Raw genomic sequence first — 18,034 nt, forward strand, 5'->3', positions numbered from 1 at the left:
GAAGCAGTTGAGCAGGAGAAGCTGCAGGCAGCATGTGGAAGTGATGGAAAAGAGAAGTGTGAGCAGACAGATTGAATCATGTGATTCCAGTCATTCCTAAAGATTGACGTGAGATTAGAAATTTGCTGTCCGACTGTTATTAAACAGCAACCCGGGTTCATCTATTGTGCTCTTTACATAATATTATAAGGCACAAATAATTTGCAGAATGAACAAATTAATCAGTTCATTCAATTCAGTTTGACAACAGTTTGCTTCTCCTGAAAATCAAATATAGCAAAAAACAAAGCAGCCAAGCATAAAGCCATTGAACATCCATAGGAAGAAGACATTCAGCAAAACCTGAACTAAAATGTATGGAAAAACTCTATCAGCCAATCATATTGTTGGGCTGGATTTCATAGAAGATTGCTGTTATGTTGTAGGACTTTGGTTAACACCAATCAATCTAATCATGGTCTTGCTGCTTAACTGGATAGATGGGTGGATGAATGCACGATGTGAATCTTCATTTATCTAATTTCTTCCCTTCTGTTTTTTTTTTTCAGGCATTACCCCAAAACCTCCTTCACCATAGTGACCGACACCCCCGAGAATCTGCGTCTCAAACAACAGAGCATGCTTAATAGTCAGGTGAGACTTTAGCAGTTCAGGCCTATCTCTGCCATCATTTACATCTTGGTCTTGACCAGCAGAGAAAGGAGATACTGTTTGCAAGCTCACTGCAGCAACATCGCTTGGTGTTACATATCTGTCAGTCCTGATTGCCTCTTTTCCGTCATCACAGTGTTGAAGGTGGTGCGAGAAATAACAGTTCTGCTTTGGTGTCTTTGATAACCAGATATGCCAGGGAACTAAATGTTACACTGTAAAAGCTGGGCATTTTAACAGAAGTTGCTTTGGCTCATGTTTTATTAAAATTAGCCCTGAATTTTCCGCCATGGCCCTCACACTGTCACTGAGAGCAGTGATTCCAACTTTGGTGGCAGCAATTGTTTGGAGCTGTGCTGATGTCAGCTTTTTTGGCACCAGCATCAGTCTTTTTAAAGGTGGAAATAAGTGGAGGTTTTTCTAGGTTAAGCACTGGCAACAGCAACCCATTGGTGGAAAAGTTCTATATATATATCTCCTTCACTCAGCTCGGTATCAGAGCAGGAGATCAGGACGCAGATCTTGGCTCTGCTCTCATGACAATTGGATTCCTTTGATTAAATCAAAGGTACCCTTTGATGAGTTACTTAAATAAGGACATGGTAGCTTCATTTTGAGACTCTACTTTCACATCATGAGCCAATCTGACATTCGTGAAGTTCAAATGCGTTTCGTCAGGAACTCTTGTAAATGATCAGAGGTTTGAGAGCATTTTTAAAAATACTCTCAGATCCAGTCTCCTTTTAGCCTCTGATGTGGTACCGGCCTCCTTTTCCCTGCCATCCCTGTTCTTAAGCTCTAATCTAATCACACTGTTCATGCCAACATGTTCTAACCTGATCAAAGAGATAAGTCCTGCAAGTCACGCAAAATTAAAGAGATTCCTTCACAGATTAAACTTTAAGGATCATCTTGCCACTCAGCATTTTGAGGTGAAGCTTCTCTTCCCTTTTAAAAGGATGAAAAAAGTTAGGCAATCCACTCACGACTGCATTTCTGCAAGACCCGGGCAGACCTGTATTTGTTAGACAGAATATTGAAATTTGCAGAGAATAGTGAAATTTAGTTAACTGAACACGGCATAACCTTTTAACAGTTTAGCAAAGTATTCATGCACACTTGCACATTTGTTTTGAAATTTTCAAGTGCTTTAAAAAAAAATGCATAAGCTGGTGAATGGTATTTTTTCAGTTCTTAAGAAAAGTGAGGGGTACTTGTCAAAGTCTGACTTGCATAGGCCCATATGCTCCAAAATCAGTGTCCTCCTTGGTCATACTAAAGTGTTTACTGCAGATGCACTAAGGTGCTATTCACAGAATCATTAACATGAGCTTGGTTGTTATTACAATAAATTAACAGCAATGTGGGTGTTTCACTTCTTAATTACCAAACTGTATGACTGGATTTTACATATAAATATGTAAAAGGAATATAGCTGAGGGGGCACAGTTAGCTTTTTGGATGGTCCTCGACCCCTACCCCCATTCATAATGTCAGCAGTTAAGCTAAACCAATTGCGTAGGTATGCAGAACGCTAATCTGCATTGCCAAGAAAAATCATCCAAGTGAAAAATGTGAATTTTGTGAATTATTTAATACATAAACTGTTTCTGAAAAGAGAGGACACAGTTTTAAATGTAACTTTTACAATGCAATAAACAATGCAAAGGTCTTATAATGGCTGAAAAAATCTTAAAGGTTGCAGTAACACAGCAGAAACCATTACACGTGTATTAAGGTACATGAAACCATTTGATATTTTTGTAGCTTCATTGATGTCATCTATAAATGCATCAAACAGTATTGACTTTCAGTGCTGCTATTCTGTTTCCTTTGTCATCGCCCTGCTATTTTCAAGTGTTTCTGTGTCAACATGTGGCAATAAATCAAAACCATTCATGGTAAATATTAGCACATCTGTTTGATTACATCTGCCCAGTTCACTGAGGTTTGTGAGCATTCACTTATGCACAGCTCTTTTAAAGTCCCCATCACAACAATTCACCTGGGCTGAAGTGTAACCTTGACTGGGTCATTCCCTTCTTTTGTAGATTTGCTGCTGTGCTTGCAATCATTGTCCTATTGCATGACCAAATGTTGACTAAGCTTTAGCTGTCAGCCACATGGCCTCACTTTTGACTCTAGAATACTCTGGTATACAGAGTTCATGGTCGACTCAGTGACTGCCCAGGTCCTGTGGTTGCAAAACCCCATGATGTGTAAGGTATATGTGGTGCTTGTTTGGTTTGCTGTTCTTTATGGCTCCATTTCCACTTTGTTCTCCTCTGTCAAAAGCACATTGTTACAAAAGTCTTGCTGTTCGTTCAGATGCAGCTTTGCAAACCTAAACCATAATGCCAAGTAGGGCTGAGTGATAAGAGGAAATGTACCTTTTTTTGGAGGGGAGATTGATGATGCAGTCGCAGCGTGTGGGAGAAAAAACTGAATTACGTGCAGACAGCTTAATATTGCCATAGCCATTTATACTGGATGGTTATGATAAAGCCATTTTAACCATCATAGTGGGAAAAATTTGCGATACATTAAGTTTATTTGGTATATCGTCTACTGCCATGTAGAAGCTTTGTCTAACCAACTCTTCCAAACAAGCAAAAAAATGTTTCACCTTTTTTCTAATTTTGCTGTTATGAATTTTATTATTTAACATGTTTACTGAGGTGTGTAGGCTCTGATATATAACTCTTGTTTTCTTTTTTTATTTCTCTGAGCACAGTCTAATTTGGGGGGAATTTGCTGGGAAATCCGCCCCCGGGAAGTGCGGAAACTTTTTGACGATCAGTTAATTAAGTGTATTTGATTAGCAGCACTTGGCTGCAACTTACACTCTTAATTCATATGGACACAGTAAGGCTGTACTGAGTTTTTCTGCTTTTCTATTTTTTCAAAGGATTGAGTCCTATAAAAAATGTGACCGTCTTTTATTTTTTATTCCACTAGATTCCTTTTAAGCTGTCTCTTTGAACAGTTAGTCTCTAAATAAACAAGCACCTGATGAAACAGGACAAACACGCCAAGAGCGGCTGTATTTTTGGTTAACAATTTAATCTGTCGTTTCATTTCAACACGGCTGTTATAACAGCATGATCAAATTTACACCACCACCCCTCCCGTTCTGCGCTTTACTCATCAAACCAGCCCAGTTCATTGTTTATAACCATAAAAGTCTCTGCAGTCAAGCTCTCTTACCGAGGAGGCATATTCCTCATAGCAACATCATGACTCACTTATGTTTGCATGTCTGCGTGAGTTCGCGGGGATCTCAGATTTACTTTCAAATAAACACGCAGGCATGGAATAAGTTTGCAAGTGTTTCCTTGAGGTTTTAAGCTTCACAAATTCTCACCAAAAGGCCATTTAAAGCCCTGCATGAATCAGTTTTTGTATATTTTTGATTAAAATGCAGTAAAAGTGTTTAACATGATCATTTTAGCAAGTATAACCCTTTAGAATTGAGAATTTAAGCCAAAGCATTGCCCTAAGCTCCTTTGTCTAAGTTAAAAACATTAAAATGAACAATAAAGACTGATGAATGAAAATTTACAGGCGCTCTATAAGGAGGAGTTTGAAAAGAACAAGGGGAAAGGTTTCAGCGCCGTGGCTGACACTCCAGAGATGCAGAGAGTGAAGAAGACACAGGACCAGATCAGTAACGTATGCTCGGTCCACCTTAAAGACCACCAAGAATCGAATTCTCCGATAACATCTCCATTTATCCATTACCTCTCCAATTATAACAAATGATCTTCCTTCTTTTTTTCCCTCCTTCTTTAAAACATTATTGAAGGTTGTGATGCGGCTTTGCTATCTGCATGTCTGCATGTCTGCATGGGCTTCCATACCATCTTATTCTTTACATGTAAAAGTCTTTGTTAATCATCCTTTGTTGGCTTTGATTCAGTGCTGCATTCAGGTTGTGCTACATTTGAGATGAAATGAAAAATAATAATAATCCCAGGAAGTTAGGCAGGTGTGCCTTGCAAAATAATAAAAGCATAGATGAAAAGTTCTAAAGAGATATCTGCTTAGTTTACAAGCTTCACTAAAATGTAAGCATTTGCAAAATGTCTTAGATTTTCCACTTCAGGCTGCAAAGAAGCCATGAAAAGAACTATTTTCTTTTAGCGTGCATGGTAGACGGGCTGCAGGATTGGATTTTTTGTTGCTGTAATAACAGATCGTTGTAACAGTAAAACGATGCACAGTGAAACTGAATGCAGCTTCATTTTAAAACTCGACTTCCATGTTTTTAGCTGATGTCAAAGATAAAACGATGCATGCATTCGATATGTAACAAAGCTAACTGTTTCCTTCCACTTGTGTCATTTAACTTGTTTAATGTTTAAAGAAATATTGGATCATTGTTGGGAATGTGACCATTCACTTTCTTGGTCAGAGGCAGATAAAAAGATTGACAACACTCTCATGTCCGTATGCTAATAATGAACCACCAGCCAGTTGGCTTAGTTTAACCATTAGGCCTCTTAATATCAATAACATTACCCCCTAAGAGCTGCAGGTTCGTTTTTCCACTGTTTTCACAGAGAAAGTGTTCACTAGTCAACCTTATACATGCTTGAAGAGGAATTTGGGGGACAGACCCAACAGTTAACGACTGTTAGCTGGCTTCATATTAACTGCTTTAAACCGTCCTCATGAAATCTAGTCAATAACAGCTCTAAGTCTGTAAGGCCAAAAGGAAAAATATAGACCTTTGCAGTTAAACCTTATAGTAATAAGGAAAGTCAGTACACACAGATGTTATTGTACCTGGGCTACAATGCAAACAAGATTGATGCAAAAGAAAGGAAGCACAGCATTGCTACATATTTATAAGTCATAGTAATTTCAAGTGGTATCTCCATCTTTTCAAAAAAAAAAAAGGCATTCGGTTGGATTTTAATAACAGATACAGCTCAGTCCTGATACACAAAGAGAGTGGAGTTAATTTTTTAGAATAATTTTTACCAAGAAAGCAGTTTTTTCTTTAAACTTTAAGTTATTCTTCTAAAATAACTCTGAAATTTGCAGGCCCTTTACAAGGAGGAGTTTGAGAAGAACAAGGGGAAAGGTTTCAGTGTGGTGGTCGATACTCCAGAGATGCAGAGAGTGAAGAAGACACAGGATCAGATCAGTAACGTAAGTGCAGTCATGTTGTCAGACTCCTTCAATATCTTCTAATAGAACTTTTGTATCTTCAGTTTGCTCTTCACTTGCAAAAATGAGGGAAAACTTCTGAATGTTTGGCCTTGACTGTCAAACATCTGGTATGCATCTCACTATGGCAACATTTTTCAGTTCCAGAAGGATGTCATAGACAGATGCAAGCAGCAAGTCTGCAGATGTTAAAAAAGGCATTTTAGTTTTCAAAGAAGAAAACGAGAAAGTCCAGATCAGGATTGTAGATTTGCTGATGGCTTCAGCATACAAAGCAGAGAACATGTTGCTGCAAAGAGCAGCAAAAGATGTCAAGAGTACAACCCTGCAGAGACACACAGGCACATTTCAGGCATTTCTCTCCATCCACTGAGGAACAGCTGCCCTATATGGTCAAAGTCTCTCAGCTGTGGACACAAAGGGAACTGCTATCCACACACACATACACACAAACTTTCTCTTCCTCTCTCATGAGCGCACTAGTTGTAGAAAGGAATCATGGGTGATAAGCTGTGTGTCAAAGGGGCAATATATTATTTTTCCACTGGTATTAGTATCAGTCTTTTTCTCATTTCTCCACCCTCACTTCCCACTTTAAAAACAATCCCTTTCCTCCAGTTTTATTCCCACAAATTCCTGTTTCTGTTTACTCCTCTCGAGGTTTCTTGAGGTCACAAGAGGCTGCTCCTTCTCTTCCTTAAGCAACATCCAGTTTCCTCTAAGTACTAGACCCAGAGTTGTTTTTATTCTTGGGGGACATACTGTATGTTGCACAAGCAACATACCAAACTAACAACAAAATAAGTTCAACACATATAAAGTTCAAGAATCTTTGAGTTGCTTTGTGTCACTGAATACCCCATCACCAGCAGCTTCTGTTGGAAAACGCTGAAAAAAGCAGTTTTTAAAAATAAGTTGCTTTCAGACAGTTAGACCAAAAAAGGCAAATACAATTTACTGCATATAAAAGCTCAGCCAGTGATGTCACTAGGTCATTAGTGAAATTCTGTTTTAAAGCCTCAACTTGAATATTTTTGGCATAGCTATGTTGGTTTATTTTTTTTTTAATCAGCAGTGAGGGGTAGATCTCCATGACATATGACAGTGATCTGTCATCAGTATTAGTCTGAATGGCAACATAATTGACAGCGTAAACACATTGTTTTATTAAATAATATGTTAAATTAGCGATTGAGACTATAAACTTATTAGACAAGTGTCACAACTTGGCTCATAAGGCCATGGCAAAAAGGTCGACACACCGCTTGCCAATATAAACATTATTTATTAAACCACATTAAACAACTGAAATAGAAACTATTGACATTTGCAAATCAATGGCCTCAGTGATGTAGGGTGTAGATGAGTGAGGACATGTAAGCAAGTGAATGTATGTGTGTGTGCAAAAAAAAGTGCTATCCAGGGTGTAATGGTCACAAGGAGCAGGAGGGAAAAAGAGAGTGCCAGCTCTAGATTTATAGTCTGGGAACAGCTGGCACTGACTTATTTTAATATAATTTTTACCAAGAAATCTGACAAACCCTCCTCTGCCCACAACATCAAAACAAATGAGAAAACCCAAAAAAGTTGATTCTGTTCATCTAAAACGTTTCTCCCACTGAAAACGCTACATCCAGATGAACAGCATCAACGTTTTTTGAGATTTCCTTAACTAGATGATTGAACGTGCATCAAGACAAATGTGAAAAGGTTGAAAACAAGAGTCAGGGGTCGTCACACGTCTTTACTAACCACAAAGATAAACTGAAGTGTACGACTGCATTTGCAACTTCCTTTTGCAACCAGTGGAGAGAAACATAATTATTGATAAGTGTAAGACGCACCAAAAGAAGCTTCTAGGACATGCTGTTAGTACAGGTAACTGCGCAGCAAGTTTGATAATGCCATTAAAAAAAGCTTCAAAACGCACAAACATGGCAAAGCGGTCCAGTTCAGAGGACCCTAACTATAACCCTAACCCTGTTATTGGAAGTGAAACCTTGAAGACAGCTTTTGGCTACAAGCACACCTGCACATCAAAGTGATTCCCTGTAATATCCAAATGAATGAATTAAAAATAATTTGCTGTTTATTTAATGAAGGAAAAAACAGTTCTCTGTATTGGGCTATAAACATGGTATTTAATGATATAAAGGTCAGCATTTTTAACATGGGAGCCTGTGGGGGCTTTTTGAGCCACTCTCAAGTGAAACTAATGTGACAGTGGTTGACCTTCAGAAAGGAGCAAGTGGGCTGCAACTACTGAAAATAGACAAAAGCAGACACTAAATAGATGTGGGTCTTTCTCTCTCTGCGTCTGTGGCTGCAATATCCACTCGTCATCTCTCAGCACCTCCTAAAATGGTGAGCTGCTTCTCACAGTGGGAGGGTTTGCTGAGGCTGAACCGTCAAATGTGAAAGCTTAGCACCCCCGTGTGGTTTTAACATGTGTGCATGTGTGTGCAGATAAAGTACCATGAAGAATTTGAGAAGAGCAAGATTCGAAGTGACGCGCCTCCTCCGGAAAATAGGCAAGGTGAGACAGATCCTTACACAGGGACTTTATAACAGTTTTCCCTTTAAATGTGTGTATGAACTGTGTGTGTGTTTAGACTACGAGGACCAGCCATCCAACCCTGTCAGTGACTTTGGTCAGTCTGCTGGACAAATGCGTACTGCTGCTGTAGCACCACACAGTGGAGGGGTAAGAACAATACATAAGCAAACGTATGCGGACACATACATTACACCTGTGTGCATGCTCTCTTTTAAGATGGGCCTCATTCTGTGGGTACATCAATCATCTGGAGAGATTCCTCCAGAGGTTGAATCTGCAGGGATTCACTATGAATGTTGATTGATAAGGCCTGGCTTCCAGTTCAACCAAATCTATTTTATACCAGAATAGAAAACCAGGTTTTTATGGATGTGACTGTGTAGACTGGGTAATATGTTGGCCAAAAAAGCCACAAGAAGAAACACAAGCTGTTGCACAAAATTATATTTTCTATACACGTCATTTCAAGTGTGCTCCCACATTTTAATAGTAAAGAAAGGTGTCTACACACTTTGGCTCATACCCTGTATTTGTGTGAAATGTTTTTCAAGCTTTTTTAATTTTCTCTTGTCTCCTGCAGCAATAACACAGATCCCGGATACTATCAATTCATAAAACACAGCTGTAGTGTTTAATCTTTCACCATAGGTGTGAATGCTCACAGTTTTAGACTTTAGATTTGATGAACTATAAACACAGCAAGCTCTAGTGAATTAATATTAAAACTTCTTGCCATGTATTACATTTGCTTTGTTTATTTTTCCTGTAGGGAAATTAAATTCAAATGTATCCTGGTAGACTGTGTGCTCTTTATGTTCTTATCTGCTATATCAGTGTGTCTGCATGTCTGACTGGTTCTGTTCATTCATCTCTTCTCTGTGTGTGTTTCCGCTCATTCAGAAGCGCTACCAGGCCATGTACAGCTACATGGCAGCTGAAGCGGATGAGCTTTCTCTGCAGGAAGGTGATCTGATCTTAGATGTGGAGCCGATAGATGAGGGATGGGTTTTCGGCTTTAACCAGCGCACTGGGCAGCGGGGCATGCTTCCTGCTAACTATGTACGACCTGTGTGAAACAAACAGTTCTGCCCAGCAGATATTCAGAGATCCACCTCCTGCCCTGTGGATCTGCTGCCCGCACCTGCAATCAGGCTTTAAAATCACCTTTTTGCAAATGAAATATTGCATTTGAAAAGCATCCCTGCCTGGTTCTGCTTTGCATTTTTTCCATAAATGTAATTTTCAAATCGTATGATGGGGCTCTGCTTATGGTTTCTTTGACTTCCATGAAGAATAAATATTGATAATAAAGCTTTTATGTTTGTAAGGTCAAAGGAGAAAGGAGGAAAGGAAACAAATTCACAATAAAACCCATTCATCTTCAGATTTACTAATTATTTATATTTTTGAAGGGTAACATTTACTAGCACAGAACCCACTCTTAGAGTAGAATGTTATCCAGTGTATTTTTAAAGCTACAATTACTTATATTTTTACAATTGCTTATGCTTTTATTTTGCAACATTTTCCACTCTTAAAGTGATAACAAAAAAAAGCTACACTAATATGTTACATCAATACCTTTTATTACTATTTCACAGACAATTTTTAAACGTTAAACAGACAGCACAACATGAAACCACAAAACGGAATAATTTTACCCAAAATTAAAAAGGCTTCATTTACAAATTAAGTTAAAAAGTATCTTATCTAGCACCATTTTTCAAAGTATAAATACATATTCCCAACTTATAAATGAAGACATTTCAGTGAAGACTTGCTCAGAATCTTGGTGTCTAGTCTAAACATAGTCCTCTCTAAGTTTTAAGAACTGGCAGAAAAAAAGCTCATTCTCTTCTCAAGTGTCCTCTGTAGCTTCGATGGCAGCCAGCTGAGCTGCAACCTGAGCAGCTCTGAGTTTTGTCCAATGACATCCTCACATAACCTGAAGAAGAGCAGAACACAGGAAAATACCTCAGCGTGCAGTTTTATTTATTCAAGGGAACCATTATGTTTTCTGTCACCTACACTCTCACCAACCACTTTATTAGGTAGACCTTGCTAGTACCAGCTTGGGGCCCTCTTTTGCCTTGAAAACTGCCTTAATTATTTATGATACAGACAAAGTGCTGAAAGCATCTCTATTCCTGCTGCTCACGGGATGTTTTGTATTTTTCAGAGAATTCTCTCTAAAAACTACAGATGGTTGTGCAGGAAAATCCTAGAAGATCAGCAGTTTCTAAAATACTCAGCTCGGTTTGAAGTTTAGCAGGTTGTCTTGGTCATGAGCTGAGTTTGTCATGTAACCAGACGATTAGATATTTGTGTTAATAAGCCGTTAAACATGTGTACCTAATAAAGTGACCTGTGTTCGTATAATACCAAGATAAAGCTTATTAATCTAACGCCTTGCTGCATGTGAGGCAGCACAACTACAAGGAGTTGCACAGCTGTGTTTGCAGACTTTATTAAAACTGATTAATTCTGTGTAAATGGAGGTTGTGAATGGAGGTTTCAGTGATGACAAGAAATACATGTGTTAAAGTATGAAATGATTAACACAACAGAAAGTATGAAACCCATGCTGCATCTTTGTTAAATGAATCCTAAAATTTTAGTTAGTCATACCTGGAGAGGGAGTAAGGCTGAGTCTGAAAGATGAGTACGTCTCTGCAGTGATGTGGTGATGGAAGCCTCAAAATAACCATCTGATGACAGGATTCAAAATAATCCCATGAGGATGGATGATACATGCAAGAATCATTATACCTTTTTTCCCTACTTGAACGTTTTTAGGCACAAAAATTGAATCTGTTTATGGTTGCCACACTTAGTGAACACTCTGTATGTCCTACTGTACGGTCATATCAACGTTTGCACGGACTTCTTGCAGATAATAAATCATAAAGACTTTCTTCAAATCCCTGACGTTTTCTAAAGTACTGCTACATTTAACATTAAGAATGAAATGTCAAAATGCTTTTTTTCCATCTTTAAAGCTCATGATTTCTCTCCCACCAACGGTCCTAGGTTCATTTTTTCTGTGCAACATCAGCACCAGTGATCCCAGTCATCTTATTTGAGTTAGTTTTCTGTTTGTGAATGAAGCATAATGCTAAACGTTCTACATCCGAGTCTGAGATGTGGCTTTTAGGGTTGTTGTTGTTGGTTTTTTTGCAGTTTCTTTGAGCATTACATGATCTGAACTTGAGGGAAACACATTGGGAGACATCGTCAGCTTCCCTCTCGTAAATAAACTTTCTGACTGTAGAATGATGGACTTCAAATAAAATGGAAATGACCCAATAACCCTTCCCAGATCAATTAGCAGCAATAATGGCTTCTCTGAGATCATTGCTGGTGTCTCTCCTCCTTCACACTGTGCTAACACATAGCTGGAGGCTCCAGACCAGCAAACTGCCAAAATGTATGTTTTTACAGAGCTCTCCACACTTGCTGATGATCTGATAAACAGATAATAAACTTCACTTTGGCTTAGTATTTGTTAAATAAATAATGGCAATTTGTAAAGTGCCATGTTGTTGTGGTTCATCTGAGGCCCATTTACCTCATTTTAAGACCCGTTAAGGAACAAATTACTGTTTCTGTTGCCTTGATATGTAAAGCCTTAGAACTGAAAGAGGTTATTTTTCACATGACTCTGCAACACATTGCAGGTGCATTTAATACTTTGAGCCCTTAAACTACTTATGCTTCATTTATGTAACACTCCTGGTTAAAGACGACGCTGTAATTGGTTGACTCAACAAGTTACCTTAAGAGTAATGGGGTTTAAAAGTATTTAAGGAAAGTTGCTGTTTAATGCAGCAGCCTTTTGATGATGTCTGCAACGGGAAAGGATTATACCACAATGGATTTATTCAGTAAGACCTTACAGTGTAACAAAACAATATGACCGATGTTAATCACATACCGAATCCATGACGATGCGGAGGTTCCTGCTTCCCCCAAACACCACAACGTCACTATCCCTCCCCAGGCACGCCGTATGGAAAACTCTGACAAGTAAATAAAGGTTTACTACAGCAAGGCTTAAATTTTGTGCATTTTGAAGTGTTCTGAGGAATAAATAACAAGATTTTATGGATAAAACAGACATTTCTGTGAGAACAAATTATGATAAAACTATGAAGCTGAAACACTTAATTTTAACATTTACAGAATGATTTTAATTACCTGGGCTTGTCTTTGTGGGGGTTTATCATCTTGGTCCACTCTCTTGTTTGTGTGTTAAACTGCCAGGCGTCATCTAAAAGAAAGAGGCTCATGATAAAATAACGAAGCTTCACTTTCACAAACCATTCACTTCCTTGAACCAAAAGAATGATTATATGCAATCAGAATGGTTATCTGTTTTATAAATGGCATCAGGAAAAACAAGTGGGGATTTGCTTAAATATTTGGGAGTTTTTTTGGAAATCGGACCACAAAGAACCACTTCATTTTCTCCCTCTTTATAATTACTTTCATTCTTGTAGTATTTTGTCTCATCCCATAACAGATCGGTGCTTATTCTGGGTTCTTAGACTTACTTAAAGTATCTCCATTTGTGCCAAAACCTCCGTACATGAACAGCGTGTGATCTGACGTGGGCGTCATGGTATGCCAAGAGCGACCAAGAGGTGCAAAAGCTGAGGAGATGTCACTGTTCAAAAAAGATAAATAAATAAAAAATTAAAAAAATACAGTGCAGTGGTCAGTAAGCCACTAAGGACAAATCCTGTTAGGTCATTGCTTTTGTATGTGTGCAAGAGTGAAAGAAAATTTACAGTTTGGTCCAGGTCCAGGTGTCCAGGTCTAAGCAGAACATGTCCAACTCTGCTGCTTCCTGCAAATGTAAACTCAGATGTTAGGCATTGCTCTTGCCTGAGGCACTACACTTGGCTGTAAATGACTGCAGCACTCAGCATTAAAAGAAAAATATGAAGTACAACAACTTTATAAATTTGTGCACATCTGGACCGGTTATTTTGCAGCTGCTATTTTTAGACTGTATGTAAAAGAGGGACCGACATAATCACCTCCTGATGGCCATTTAAGGAAAGTTCAAAGCACTTCCATATTTGCTACACTTTTCAGACCTGGAAGCTATGTCCATCTTTTATGTACAGTCTGGAAATCCTGTTTGACTACTTACTGGCTCTTCCACCAGTCTGTCAAAACAACAACACATTTTTATTTTGAGGAGAAGGAGGACAAAGTTACAGGAAGTTACAGTCTGCCAAGTAGGGCAGGTGGTGAGTTAGTAATATGCTCTTGTTTTCACAAAAATCTACAACCCCTCAGCCTCCTAGTAGACACACCTATGGTATCAATTTCAAAATCACCCTGTTCTCAAGCTATTGCATTCACAAACTTAGGTGTCCACGCCGCCCGATCAGTGGCGTGACAACAACACCCCATCACCCTTTTGCAGGTGAGGGGTAAAAAACAGATAATTTCAGGTTCAGCTCCACACAATCTTGTGAATGCTGCAGTGTCGATCCTCAATATTAAAGTCGAATTAAAAGGAAGATGATGCAACAAAATTGGAATATGTCTGTGAAGGTTCTCAGTCATCCAGGTCATCGTAGTCAAAGGAGCTTGCAAAGAAAAGCGTCTGGACTTCTTTGAGTTACTTGAAGACGTTTCACCTCTCATCTGAGAAGCTTCTTCAGTTCTAAGGTCAAATGGTGGAGAGTCCCAGATATAAACCTAGTGGGAGTATCCCCCCACAGAGGGACAAAAGGACCCCCTGATGATCCTCTACCAAGGTGTGAAACTGGGTGTGGGTCCCAATCAGCCAGAGTTTCGGGTGAGTTCATTGTGAAACCTGGCCCCACCTTATCATGAGAATTCCTGAGGTCAGATGGCCCAGGATGTGAGTGGGCGTTAAGGCGTCTGGGGAGGGATCTCAAAACTGGATTATAGATGGCAGACAGTTGGTGTCATAAACCACCGCCTCTGTTCAAAGATGGTCACTCACAGTGGACATAGATGGCTTCTTTCACTCCTCTTTCAAACCATCTGTCCTCTCTGTCCAAAATGTGAACAACAAAATCGGAAGCTTCACACAAAGATAAAGGCATACATTTAATATGCCTTTAAGGCCACCAGTTATGCTGGTCTCAATGCCTACTTTGCTCTCTCATCTTTCTTACAGGACTAGTTACATGCAAAGTTATTTTTTTCTTCTTTGTCTACACCATTCTGGGCAAGAAAGGTGTTATCAGCCTTTTAGAGCGCCTTGAGGTTTATGTTCATTGTGTGATCCCATGGGTGCTTACGTTACACTTTCACTCACACCTGTGGTGAGTGAAAATATATTTGCCTCTTTGTGTCTCCATATAGAGAAGCTGCAAGCTGATATGAGTTGGTGTATTTTTTCAGTGTGTGTAGAGCTCAGAAATATAGGCGTTTTATTACGACCTTTAGCATTTGAACATGGACTTTGTCATATTTTTTACTGTATGACAGTCGAGTCAGTCTGAGGTCAGAACAGAATTTCTATGGAGCAAACTAATAATATTGGCATGCTGGGAGAGGACTGGATGTGTGGAAAGAGATAAACCTAAAAGGGGCAGCTGGGAAACTTAACGTGATTTATAAATCCTGGAACTTTTTGGCATTTAAAAATCATATTTTTGGAGAAATAAAGTTTTAAGAGAGTGACTGTTAATCTGCCATACACTACATGGCCCACAGAATATATATTATTGTTGAGCATCTCAATATAAAGCTATGTCCATTAATCTGCCGTATTTCTGCTCCACTTTTCTGAGATTTTCCCACCAGACTGTAGCTGCATTTGTAAGGTGGAACACTGTTTTTAGGTGATAAGCATTGACTTCCACCTCATCCCAGAGAGGGTGGATGGGATTGAAGTCGTGACTCTGTGCAGGTCAGTCAAATTCTTTCACACCAAAAAAGAAAACCATTTTTATAAAGGATCTGGCTTTGTGCATGAGAGCAGCTTCACGTCACAACAGGAAAGGGATGTTGAAACAGGAAAGGGCCTTCCCCAAACTGTTACCACAAAGTTGGAGGAAGAGTATTGTCTAAAATAGTTGCAGTATACTTCAGCATTAAAGTTTCCCTTTGAGGACGACAAAAATGCAGATCAACCGATACAAAATAGGTTGCGTGCAAGAGTGTCTGCATATTTTTGGCTGTTTATGGTGTCGTTAAGCAGCTCAGAAAAGTGAACTCACCACACCACCACTGATGTAACCTTTGTTCCCCAGCAAGGCACTGGCATGGCAGCCTCTGGGGGATGGAGCAGAACCCTGAACAAAAGAAAACACACCATTTTATTATAAAAATCAGCAAAACACAAATTATAGTTTTGTGACATCATCCTTCTCCTTTTTTTAAATGTTTATTTATTTATTATAGGCCCACCCAGAGCATCATCCTTGCTGGTCTGATAAGCTTGACAAGAACTGATGAGGCTGGTGATCTTTCCCCACAACCATCAAACCCATTCCCCACAAAATGGTCCTCAGATGATGAAGCTTAGACCCGCAGCTTTTCCTGGAGCACCACCAGCATTTCAATACAGTGACTTTACCACTGCAACCATCTCTTCGCTTTCAGTTAGACCCTAATTTTTCTACATACATGAAAAACCTATTATATACCCACCATGCTGTCATATGGTATTCTATTATATGAGCATTGTAAACACAATTTAGGATGTAGCTAAAACCTTAATTCCTTCTAATGGCCAGCAGGGGGCGACTCCTCTAGTTGCAAAAAGGTGTCTAATTGTGTACAAGTCTGTGGAAAAACAGCCCTCAGCTCCCTTAATTATGATCTCAGTAAACACTTTATTTGTGAGTGTATTATCTCAGTTGCTATTTTAATGATTTATTAATTATTTCAAGGTATTCATTTAGTAAATTACAGAATTGTTTAAAAGTGTGGAATTTTTCAGCTGGGATCAACTTCTGCTCCAGTCATTTGGTTAAAGATAATAAAATATACCATTTTAGTGTGTAATGCTTCAAGGTCATAGGTCAAAGGTCAGACATCAGCGTGTTGTTAGAAAGCAGGCTGATGTTAGCACGTTGTAATAAAAAAAAAAAATCATAAAACATCAAAGTTTTAGTGTAGCTTCTGGTACAGCTGTGTCTGAATACAGCCTCTGAGAACTGCTAGCATGGTTATAGCCTAATAGTTCAAAAGTAAGACCATCTTATTGTTTTACTCACTTGAGTCTCTGGCATGCTCCATGTAGCTGTGAGTGTGTCAAACACATTCACCTCACTGTTCCACCCCTTGCACAGAGTTACTTCATTTACAGCTCTTGACTAAAAAGAAAAACATATCGATCATCATTAGTAAAACAACGATTAACCAATAAATTGGCAACCAAAGTTCTATATCAGAGTAATATCTACCCAGGACATCTCTTCTAAAGTGAAGTTTGATGACGATGTGTTTCGTAACTCCCTCAAGGTCTTGCATCCATATCCACCAAAGTAGATCAATCTGCACAGAGACAACATAGGAGAGAATACTGCTCTTTTAACTTTCATTTACAAATGAAATTACTGAAATCTGGAAGAATTTGTGAAAAAACGAAAAAAAACCCCAATACAAACAAACATCCTTCAATTAAACAAAAAAAACGAGGTAAAGGTGCAACATAAACCCCTGCTATTTGTATTTGTAAAACTGGGGCTGCTATTCATTGACAGCTTGTGTATTGTAGTAACTGACCTGCCTCTATGTACCCAGCAGGAGTGTTTGTTACGAGGTGAGGGGGTCGTTCCCTTCGTGTCAGTCACTCTCTTCCATGAGCAGCACGGCTCAGAGAGGTCAACGCTGAACATCTACAAACACCGTTCAATTTATTAGACAAAATAAGAAAAATACACTCGCTGGCTACTTTGGTAGGTACACCTGATCAGTTGCTCCTTAATGCAAATATCAAATTAGCCAATCATATGGTCAAATGCATTTAGGCATGTTAGACATGGCCAAGATCAAACTGTGGATCAGAATGAGGAGGAAAGGTGATTTAAGACTTTTAATGTGGCATGATTATGGTGGCAGATGGGTTGATCCGAGTACTTCACAAATTGCTGATCTACTGATTTTTTCCGCACAACCATGACTAAGGTTTAGAGAGAATGGTCAGAAAAAAAGAGAAAATATCAAGCGAGTGTCAGTTCTCTGGGGGAAAAATGCCTTGTTGATGTCACACATCAGAGGAGAAACCAAACTGGTAGGAGCAAATTTGCCATAAACAGCATGAAAGCAAGGATCCATGCTACCTTGTATCCATGGTTCAGGTGGTAATGGTGCAGGGGATATTTTTTCAGCACACAGTCTAGCCATCTAGCCAATTTTTAATTCAAACCTTTTTTTAAAAGGAGCTCCTGGCTGCTTGTGTTTGTATTTTATTGTCAAAAATGAACCACAAATTCTTGACTCTTAATTTTGCATATTATATGGATGGTAAACCCACACTGCTTATGCACCTTTGCATTTTAAAAGCCATTCTTTGTGAACTTCTAGTCTGCCTCTACAGAGAGCTTTCACACGCTTCAAATAGCTATCAGAACAGATGATCGAGCTGGATAATCTCCATCCAGTCTCTACAGAGTCTGGTATGAGCCTGACAAAACAGCATTTGTGAACTGC

At 39.0% G+C, this 18,034-nt stretch overlaps 2 protein-coding genes across 6 annotated transcripts in view; one reads left to right on the forward strand and one right to left on the reverse strand.

Moving 5' to 3' along the window:
• The window catches only part of LOC102194388 (LIM and SH3 domain protein 1-like), an 11,917-nt gene extending 2,150 nt beyond the window's left edge, over positions 1–9,767 (forward strand). For 2 of the 3 annotated variants that reach the window (XM_005725847.1, XM_005725848.2), the window contains exons 3-8: positions 549–633; positions 4,216–4,323; positions 5,701–5,808; positions 8,293–8,362; positions 8,439–8,530; positions 9,284–9,767. In XM_005725847.1, the coding sequence (XP_005725904.1) occupies positions 549–633; positions 4,216–4,323; positions 5,701–5,808; positions 8,293–8,362; positions 8,439–8,530; positions 9,284–9,457 (637 nt within the window). In that variant the 3' untranslated portion in view covers positions 9,458–9,767. The remainder of the gene's footprint in view (positions 1–548; positions 634–4,215; positions 4,324–5,700; positions 5,809–8,292; positions 8,363–8,438; positions 8,531–9,283) is intronic. The other variant, XM_005725849.1, reaches the window with a different exon arrangement.
• A 185-nt stretch (positions 9,768–9,952) lies between these two features.
• The window catches only part of LOC102195071 (kelch domain-containing protein 1-like), a 12,856-nt gene continuing 4,774 nt past the window's right edge, over positions 9,953–18,034 (reverse strand). For all 3 annotated transcript variants that reach the window (XM_005725850.1, XM_005725851.2, XM_013909021.1), the window contains 10 exons: positions 17,108–17,220; positions 16,786–16,876; positions 16,597–16,695; positions 15,595–15,669; positions 13,174–13,232; positions 12,937–13,049; positions 12,581–12,653; positions 12,318–12,402; positions 11,012–11,091; positions 9,953–10,328 (listed from right to left, as the gene is read on the reverse strand). In XM_005725850.1, the coding sequence (XP_005725907.1) occupies positions 10,208–10,328; positions 11,012–11,091; positions 12,318–12,402; positions 12,581–12,653; positions 12,937–13,049; positions 13,174–13,232; positions 15,595–15,669; positions 16,597–16,695; positions 16,786–16,876; positions 17,108–17,220 (909 nt within the window). In that variant the 3' untranslated portion in view covers positions 9,953–10,207. The remainder of the gene's footprint in view (positions 10,329–11,011; positions 11,092–12,317; positions 12,403–12,580; positions 12,654–12,936; positions 13,050–13,173; positions 13,233–15,594; positions 15,670–16,596; positions 16,696–16,785; positions 16,877–17,107; positions 17,221–18,034) is intronic.

Source organism: Pundamilia nyererei, unplaced genomic scaffold, assembly GCF_000239375.1.
Source record: "Pundamilia nyererei isolate P.nyererei 1_Seehausen unplaced genomic scaffold, PunNye1.0 scaffold00017, whole genome shotgun sequence".
Lineage (NCBI taxonomy): Eukaryota > Metazoa > Chordata > Actinopteri > Cichliformes > Cichlidae > Pundamilia > Pundamilia nyererei.